The sequence below is a fragment of the Bubalus bubalis genome, chromosome 16 (assembly GCF_019923935.1).
Source record: "Bubalus bubalis isolate 160015118507 breed Murrah chromosome 16, NDDB_SH_1, whole genome shotgun sequence".
NCBI classification, from domain to species: domain Eukaryota; kingdom Metazoa; phylum Chordata; class Mammalia; order Artiodactyla; family Bovidae; genus Bubalus; species Bubalus bubalis.
This window is the reverse complement of record NC_059172.1, coordinates 35079867-35090256: the sequence shown is the minus strand read 5'-3', so window position 1 is coordinate 35090256 and position 10390 is coordinate 35079867. Positions and strand designations below refer to the sequence as shown.

Here is a 10390-nt window from a genome sequence, read left to right as displayed (position 1 = left end):
AAATGAAAGGATTTTCAATGGAATGTTTCCTACAGTAATGAATAAATGTAATCTATTCTGAAGAATAAATACTCAACACCGATAGGAAAAGGAAACACTGGGATTTAAGACCAAAAATTTTGTTCTTTTAGTATCTGAAAGACCTTTTGATATAAGGAACATTTAAAAAGATGATCAGTCTACAGTAGACTGAAAGTTACTATTTCAGTTATATCCAGGCCTTCAAGAACTAAGGAAACAACCCTATTTTGAGCTGAAAGCATGACTCACATGTGCACAAATCTGCTTTGTCTTCACACCATAGATAATAGGATTGAGGGCAGGTGGAATGACCACATAGAGATTCGCAACAAGGATGTGAACGTAAGGTGGAATTTTTTGGCCAAAACGGTGGGTGAGGAAGGAGAATAGGGAAGGTATATAAAAAACACACATGACCCCTACATGGGACCCGCACGTATTCAGGGCTTTGTGGCGAGCATCTCGAGATGGGAGGCGGAAAACTGCATGGAGGATGTAGGCATAAGAAATTCCAACCAGTGCCACATCCAAAATGAGAAAAGAAGCCACAAAAAGTCCATAAATGGCATTAATCCTAATGCTGGCACAGGCCAACTTGACGATTCCCATGTGCTCACAGTAGGAGTGGGCAATAATTCGAGCCCCACAGAAGGGCAGATGATGGGTTAAGTAAAGAATGGGAAACATGAGTAGAATTGGGCGCATTATAATACCAATACCAATGCCTGCTAGTACTCGTGGCGTCAGGATGGTTGTGTAGTGGAGTGGTGCACAGATAGCCACGTAGCGGTCAAAAGCCATCGCCAGCAGAACTGCAGACTCCATTCCTGTAAAGGTGTGTATCAGGAACATCTGAGCCACACAGGCTGAGAAACTAATCTCATGTGCATCAAACCAGAATATCCCCAGCATCCGGGGCACTGCAGATGTGGAGAGGGCCAGATCTATGGCTGATAAGATGACTAGAAAGTAGAACATGGGATCCCGCAGAGTGTGGTCAGACCAGATAATCAGCAAAATGGTAGCATTGCCCAGCAGAGCCATTAAGTAAATGAAGCAAAAAGGCAGGGAGATCCAGACATGGACATCCTCAAGTCCTGGGATGCCTACAAGGAAAAAGGTGTCTGGGTGGAAAGTGGAAGTGTTGGTGTGGAGCATCTTGTCATTGATGAGAAGACAAAGAGTTGACCATCTCTGGAAGTGAAAATAAGAGTGATAAAAACTCACACCAGTAGGTTTAATTTTTATCTCTATTTTTATTATTAAAGTTAATGCTAAAACTTACATACAAAAGCAGGTATTGTCACAGACAGACTATTTTTCAGTGGAAGGAAAGTTAACTTTATGAAAGACCTTTCTCTCAATATTAGGCAGTAATATCTTATGCTCATTTGCTCAAACCTCATACAAGACATAGAATTCATTAATGGAACATGAAGGAGTTTATGTTTATGTTGAGTTTTTAGTCTTTTTGAAGACAAAGTATACCTTAATTAAACATATCAACACCAAATCACAGAACGTCAGATACGGATACCTGTACATAAAGCATATATATATATATATATATATATATGAAGAGAGTTGCACCAAGATATACAAAGTGATGCATATCAAGCATAATTTCTTAAACCAGTTTATTCAGTATCAATATTTACACTGATACCATATCCTAAATGAAGAAATATGCTTCATTTAGTTACCCTTTCATATTTATCCATAAACCCCAATGACACACTGTAATATACCACAGATATAGAAAAAAGGTATACAAAGATATAGAAGTTATACTGTACATTGAGTACAAAGATAGTTGCACAAAATGAGGAAACGTTACAGCCTGAAATAACCTCCAGGAGACATATGTGTCTCTTTGATATTATAGTCTGATGGGATATATAGAATAAAGAATCTCCAGGGTTTCTACTGGCTGCCATAATGCTAAGAATATCTCAAAATATCTAAAATCTTTACACTTCCTTGCCATGTGTTGGGGAGAGTTTGAGGGCAAGCAATGAAAATTTTGTTGAAAGGAGATGATTTCAGAGAATAAAAACACCTTTCTAATCACAGTTATGAGGGTCAGCCTCAGGCTGATGAAATCTGTACTCCTAATTTACCACACTGTAGTTATGGTTTTCCATTCTTTCCTCTTTCTTCCTCACCTTGTCTGTCTTTCATTCTCTTTCTTTTCTGTCATCTCTTTTTTCCTTCTTTTCTTCCATCTTTTTTTCTTCTTCCCTTTTTCTCTCTATCCACTCTTTCTGGAACAAAAAACAAGAAAAGATAGTACAGCACTAATGAAGAAAAGAAGGGGGCAGAGGAGTATGGGAAGAAAGGAGTGGAGGAAGGAAAAGAGGAGCTTAAAGAAGGGAAAGAAGAAAACAAAAATGGAAATAAAAAGGAAGGAAGAAAGGATGAGATAAAGAAAAGAAGGAAGGGAGGAAGGAAGAGGAGTCTCGGGTTAATCAACTCTTGATTAAAGTGAGAGACAAAAGTCTAAATTTTGGGAGGTATTTTAATAATGTTATGACTAAAATAGAGAATCCCCAGACAGTAAATCCTTCTAGACTGTATTTAATGTCCATCTTCAGATTTCTTACTTCTCTGCTTCCCTCTTGGTAATAAGCTTTATAAACTATCAGTTAACTCTGGGTCTATGACAATTTTATTTTTAAATTATTATAATACATAAATTGCCCAAATACACAATTATCCCTGGTAGTAGAGATCATCATCTATACCATAATTTAAGTTCCCTTTATAGGTGATTATTTAAAAATGTAAATTGTTTCAGCATGACCCACTGAAAAACTCTTTCTGTCAGAAAATCTTTCTACAATGGTGATATAGAGCTTAATAAATTCAACTGTAGCTCTTTCCTTCACTGTTGAACAGTAGTCTCTAATGACTATCCATCTCCATCACACATTTCAAAGGAAACTTACCTTCAGGAGGAATAGGGCTAGAGAACTCCAATACACCTACGAAAGAGAATATAGTTTTATACTACCTGTACTTAGGATCTTTGGGGTCATGTCTGAAAGCAAAGCCAACTCATATCCCCTATTGGGAATCAAGATTAACAACTCAGAGTCTCCTGGGGAAAATTCCATTTTCCCTGGGGCAAAGGGACTGATGTGGAGGCAGACATAGTCTTTAGTCCACACCTTTCCCCCAGTGCAAGCATATATTGTTAATAGGAAATCAGAGACACAACACTACTACCATCAAAACCCATGCATGTGAAGTGAACAGAATGAAGTGAACAGAATCTCTTACTGGCTGAATTTTGCATCACAATTTTATTAAATATAAAAATGCAATTTAGGGCATCAATCACTGACACGTGTATCTTCCTTTCCCACATCCATGTCTTAGCACTCATCAATAATGTATTGATGTATCATGATTTTTCTATAAGACAAAGTCTTTAATTTTTTTTCCCATGCAGTGCTAGTCTTACTGGGTGTAAGATAATAAAAAATAAATAATATAAAATTTATAAAAGGAATGTGTTTAGATAAATAAAATGAATGGGAACCAAAGAAAAAAAAGATATGTTATTCTAACATTTTAAAGTCATAAATCAAAATGTATTTCTAACATAATGAGAGCATAAAGATAAAAGTATAATATTTAATCATAGAAAAATTAAAACTGGGCATTCAATCATGAAAGGAAGACTTCAATATTCCTTTGGAGAGAATTTTTTTAGTTCCTAAAGAGCTACATAGAAACTGAAATCTTGATTACATTTTGGGCAGCTGATCCTGTTCTTCACTGAGCTTATTGTTATACAAAATAGTGCATTTCATTACACTAAAGTAAATTTATACTATGATTTTTTTTATTTGTAATGATGAGACATCCTAACCATGTAATAATTGTAAACATGATTAAGACAATTATTACCTAATGTTGCTATTATTGTCACAAATAATTTACCAATTTATATTCCATTTTGCATGAATAAATTCATTGGATTGGAAAACTTTGCTAACTTACTTGCTCCCTACTTTCATAATTAAATCAGTTACTCTTTTCTTCTCAGTACAATGTATCCTTTACCCAGCCTGTTTCAGTAGTTTCTGGCATAATAACTTATATCAATACATATATTTGATATCAACTTTCTTATATTATGCTATGACTGACAAATACACACATAAGTTCTTTCATTCTTTCTTAGATTGATTCATTCAGCATACATTTATTGAGTAGCTTGTGAGTCACTTAATAGGTAAGTAGCATTATATTTCATATGATCTGGGAGTAGAGGGGATGATAGGCAGTTATTGCAAGATATTATATTAAGTTGTAAGAAAACCCTGAATAAATGAACAATAAATGAAAAAAGTAAGCATTATTCTACTTTAAATAGTGTAAGAGAAATTTCCCTAGAGTTTGTTAATATATAGAAATTCATTCCCATGTAAACCAGTGTTTTTCTTTTTCTGAAGTAAGATTTCATTTGAGTAATAGATTTTAAAATGTAAATGTAAGAAAATTAGTGTAATATTAGTATTTAGTTGTTGGGGAAGGGAGGGCAAGTCAGTAAGTCTTATAAAGTAGGTATATTTGGATTGCAGAGGAGTTTATTAAGGACTAGGCGTACCTCTACAAAATGATGACCAAGAAGAATGTTAAATGTAATAGCAAAACTGAAACCAGGAGAGATTTTTGGCATAGAGTATGTAGCAAATGGAGAAGGCGATGGCACCCCACTCCAGTACTCTTGCCTGGAAAATCCCATGGACGGAGGAGCCTGGTAGGCTGCAGTCCATGGGGTCGCTAAGAGTCGGACACGACTGAGCGACTTCCCTTTCACTTTTCACTTTCATGCATTGGAGAAGGAAATGGAAACCCACTCCAGTGTTCTTGCCTGGAGAATCCCAGGGACGGGGGAGCCTGATGGGCTGCCGTCTATGGGGTTGCACAGAGTCGGACACGACTGAAGTGACTTAGCAGCAGCAGCATGTAGCAAAAGTACAAATGTCATATGCTGATTGCTAGAAACAGTAAGATGGTAGTATCAGAGGCAAAAATGAAAATGTTTCAGATAATTCTGAAACAAAAGGGCTTCTCTGGTGACTCGGTGGTGTAGAATCTGCCTACCAATGCAGGAGATACAAGTTCAATCTCTGGATTAGGAAGATTAGCTGGAGAAGAAATGGCAAACCACTTCAGTATTCTTGTCTGGGAAATTCCATGGATAGAGGCAGGCTACTGTCCATGGGGTTATAAAAAGGCAGACACAACTTAGTGATTAAAAAACAACAACAACAAATAAAATAAAATCAGCTGATCTGGAAGATTGAAAGTGCCCAGTAATAAAGGTACTTCAGTCCTCAGACTGATGATATAAGAAATTAGGATACAAGAAATTAGAAAGATGAACATATAATTAAAAGTAACAGATATAAATGAAATGACAGAAGATTGTGGAGATAACTTTCCTCACATTATATATGGATAAAGAGAAAAATAAACTATGTAATTATTTCCAAAGTACAAATTTCTATTTTAAAGACTAAGAGGTAACACTAAACATAAATATAAAAAATATAAACTAAATTTGTGGATAATATATATTAAATTTGACACTAATTGTACTTTAGTTGTGTCACTACAGCTTCAGGGTATTTTGTATAAGGCTAATATTAAAATAAAAACCCATAAACACCTCTAATAGAAACATTGTTGTCAGGGGTGAGCATCAATAACAAAATACGATAACACAAATGATAAAGATGATAATGCTGTTGTAGTGGTTTAACCGCCCAATCATGTCCAGCTCTTTTGCAACCTCATGGACTGTAGCCAGTTAGGTTCCACTATCCACGGGATTTCCCAGACAAGAACACTGGAGTGGGTTGCCATTTTATTTCTCTCGGAGATCTTCCCGATTCAGGGATCAAACTCACATGTCCTGCATTGGCAGGTGGATTCTTCACCACTGAGCCACCAAGGAAGTCTGATGATAATCTTAATGGCTAATAATTATTTTTATTTACTATAAAAAACATGCAGGTACTATATTGATTATTGTATAAACATTATGCAATGTAATTAAGTCTTCATGCTTAACCTTTGAAATAAAACTATGGCAATGCTTATAAAATAAGGAAATTGAGGATCATTGAAATATGTATATTAAAGACAGAACTAGGACCAAACAAGTTCTGTCTGTTAATGAAAAGAGGAAACAGCAACTACAAAATTAGTCTGAAAATAAGTTATAGAACATATAGAACTAAGAATGTGAATGTAGTCAACCACTGTAGGCTGTAGATGGTTTCTTTACTTACATTTATGTCTTAGTTTGGTTTATGAAACATAAATATATCTGTGACAAACTCTATACAAACATTTATAATGAATCTTTTATAGACAGTTATTTCCCTAGTTCCATTTTATGTGCAAAATAAGTACCTAATCTATGACACAATTTTGGATGTCTATATTGAAAAGCAGAGACATTACATTGCCAACAAAGGTCCGTCTAGTCAAGGCTGTGGTTTTTCCAGTGGTCATGTATGGATGTGAGAGTTGGACTCTGAAGAAAGCTGAGCGCCAAAGAATTGATGCTTTTGAACTGTGGTGTTGGAGAAGACTCTTGAGAGTCCCTTGGACTGCAAGGAGATCCAACCAGTCCATTCTGAAGGAGATCAGCCCTGGGATTTCTTTGGAAAGAATGATGCTAAAGCTGAAACTCCAGTACTTTGGCCACCTCATGCGAAGAGTTGCCTTATTGGAAAATACTCTGATGTTGGGAGGGATTAGGGGCAGGAGGAGAAGGGGATGACAGAGGATGAGATGGCTGGATGGCATCACTGACTCGATGGACGTGAGTCTGGGTGAACTCCGAGAGTTGGTGATGGACAGGGAGGCCTGGCATGCTGCGATTCATGGGGTTGCAAAGAGTTGGACATGACTGAGAGACTGAACTGAACTGATAATTATGATGAAATCATAATATATCATATTTCAGTCCTTAAAAAAAATGACTGAGTTCTGAAGGTAGAGAAAATGAGAGGAAGAAGGAGAAACATGAGAGGACTGCAAAGTAAGAAGGGAGAAACAGTTACAGGGCAACTTGGAGATAAAGAGGGAGTGAGAATCATCAAGAAAATTCATAGGAATGATATAATACCAAAAAATAGTACATTATATATTTCTACTTTGAATCTACTGATACCAGTGATCAAATATCATATATAAAGACTGTCACAGACTTTCACTTACTATTTGAATTGGATAACAAAGCTTAGATTTTTCAGTCTCTGAACTCATTAAAATTGTTACAGAAGGGAGACAAAATACATATTTTGTCAATCACACTTAAATGTACATAATTTAATATAATAAGTTGTTTCCCTGCTCAAAAGTTCCATCTCATACATATTAGGTGCTATTCCATTTTAATTCCTTGTTTTTGTAATAACATTTTTTTCACACGGCCATAGATCTGCTTGGTTCTGACTCCGTATATGACAGGGTTGAGCATTGGTGGCACTGTAACATAGAGATTGGCCAAAAGTATGTGAATATAATGGGGGGCATTTCAGCCAAAGCAATGTGTCATAAAGGAAAATAGAGCTGGTGTATATAAGGCAAGAATTATACAAACATGGGAACCACATGTGCTGAGAGACTTGAGTCGCGCTTCACGAGAAGGAAGACGAAAATACTCAGCACAGAGTATCTGAACATAAGAAAGGGAAATGGCTATGATATCAAACACTAGGATTGAAATAGCACCTAAGCTGTAGGTGATATTGATCTTGATGCTGGCACAAGATAGGCGAGCAAGACCCATGTGTTCACAGTAAGTATGAAGGATGACTTGATTCTCACAGAAGGGCAGCCGTAAAATGAGAAATACAAATGGAATAACAGAAATAAATGATCTCACTAACACACCGACACCAATCATAGAAACGACCCTGTTGGTGAGGATGGTGCTATATCGGAGGGGGTTGCAGATGGCTACATAGCGGTCATAAGCCATTGCCAAGAGGACTGCTGATTCCATACCAGTGAAGTTGTGGATGAAAAACATCTGAGTGAGGCAGGCTTCAAAGAGGATCTCTTTGAGACTAAACCAGAAGATCCCAAGCATCTTAGGGATGGTAGCTGTGGAGAGACCCAAGTCAATGGTAACCAACATGGCCAAGAAGTAGAACATAGGCTGGTGTAGACGGCTCTCAGCCTGGATCACAAATAGGATACTGAAGTTCCCTATCAGTGCAGTCAGGTACACAGCACAAAAGGGAAAGCCAATCCAGATATGGAGAGTTTCCAGTCCTGGGATTCCCAGCAACAAGAAGAAGGAGGGGTGAAACTGGATATCATTGGGAAGGGACATCCTACTTGGTAATGCATAAGTCCATGTTCCTTACAAATGGGTGTTTACCGATCTTCAGAGTACTGAGTAAAGCTCTGCAACGTTTTAAACCTAAGGAAAATAAGAATACCATACTATTGAGTATACTCTCTTCCTCAGTTAATTCACACAGTAAGAAATGTAGTATCAATACATAAACATCAGTGTGAAAAGCAAATTCTTGAGAAGGTTTTAGAAATTTTGTAGTGGATTGTTATAAAAAATTCTACATAATGTATTCATCTTTGTTAACACTTTTATTCTCTGCTAATTTGCAATGGTTCTATCACTGGTATTATGCTAAAATTTTGCCTTACTATTAATAATTCATTAATTTCCTTCTCTCATCATCATCAACATAATTTATTTTCAATATTGACATACATAGGGGTTTGCCAGCCTCTAAAATGGTCTGTAGTTTCATTTAATTAGTGGTAACAACACAAGTATTAAAACATTTTTTTTAATAATTGCTAATGAACACATATTCATTAAGATGCAATCTAAAAGGTTCAAAATAAATATAAAGGATTCAGGTAAGCCATTTGTTAATATTTATTCATTAATATTAAAGTGTGCAGTTAAAGTGCAGTTAAAATGGCAGCATCAACTACCATTCATTAAGGTACTTGCCTACTAATTCCAATGCTGTGGAACATGTGCAAATATTATCTCTAATCTTTATAAACACAAATAGGAGAACATTAATCCCATCTTTATGTATGGACCTAAACCTCATATAGTTTAAAAGACTTGTCAAAACTTGTAATGCTTATAGCTATAAAGCTATAGAAAGAAAATAGAGGAGAAATCAGTAAATTGAAATGAAAAGAGAATGGAAATAAGGAAAAGCTAATACATGCCTAACCCATATCATATGTACATAGCTCCCTCTCCTCTACACACATTCAAACAGACACATCATCTCTTTTAAACCCACATCCATCTGAATACAAGATGTCATATCTTCATTATAATCTAAGGAGGTCATAGTTGTAACAGTTTAAGATTCATGGCAAATATGTTGAAGAAAAAACTAAATAGATGCCTGTTCTGAGCAAACTGTGTCTACCATTTTCAAAATTACCAAAGCTGTTCTTTCAGATTTTCATGTACTTTACTTATGGCAATTGTTAGATGAGTATTTAAAAAAAAAATTTCATCATTCATTACTGATAGTGGTTTTGTAGTAAGAAGTCTTTTCATCATTTTGTATTATTGGAAAATGCCAGAAGAGCAATGGAAATTATGATCACAGTTTCACTAAGACAATCAGGTATCATCTAGACCTGATGATATGTGTGAGAAAGCAGGGAACTCCTAGGAGGAAATGACAAACATGAAAACAAGGGAAGCTGAAAGCAATAGATGTTATTTGTAGGAGGCACTCTGTGAAATGCCTTTAAGAATAAACTCTTTCTTCCATAATATTGTGGCCTTGAAATGCAACAGTGAATACTCTAAAAATGTGTGATATAGATAATTGAAAGTAGAATTCAATTATGGAAGCAAAATTTTCTGTGATTCATTAACATAAGTTAACGACAGTCTTAATTATTATTATTATTTTTTTTTTGATTCCTAGTCCAGAAATCAAGTTGTAACTATCTATGGTGATGGATGTTAATCAGATTATTGTGGTGATCATTTCATAAGATGTAGGTTAAGTTGTACACTTGAAACAAATATAACATTATATGTCAATTATACCTAAATTTAAAAAAAAAAGAAAAATATCTGAGTAGCATCCTCTTCTCTCATACATTATAAAAAAGTACAACTAATTTTACCTCTTCAGTATTTTAAAAATCAGTGCATTTGTCTCATTCATAATGAAATTAGTTTAAATCATTATCATTTCTTGGATTTATTACAGCACAGTACTTTACAGTACTTGAAAGTATGAGGTCTGCAGTCAGACCAACTGTGTTGAAACCCAGATTCATGACTTATTTACAGTGTAATCAAAAGAAAGTAAGT

At 35.5% G+C, this 10390-nt stretch overlaps 1 protein-coding gene and 1 pseudogene across 1 annotated transcript; both read right to left on the bottom strand.

The window, feature by feature from the left end:
* Nucleotides 1–243: 243 nt before the first annotated feature.
* LOC112579469 (olfactory receptor 52J3-like) lies at nucleotides 244–1295 on the bottom strand. Its single transcript, XM_025265914.3, has one exon. It carries the CDS (start codon nucleotides 1177–1179, stop codon nucleotides 244–246), a length of 936 nt encoding a protein of 311 aa, XP_025121699.2. The 5' UTR covers nucleotides 1180–1295.
* A 6140-nt stretch (nucleotides 1296–7435) lies between these two features.
* Nucleotides 7436–8392, bottom strand: LOC112579468 (annotated as a pseudogene).
* Nucleotides 8393–10390: the final 1998 nt, after the last annotated feature.

Bases quoted from the DNA above. Each gene is read 5' to 3' on its own strand.
- LOC112579469 (XM_025265914.3), bottom strand. From the start codon at position 1,179: ATGCTCCACACCAACACTTCCACTTTCCACCCAGACACCTTTTTCCTT.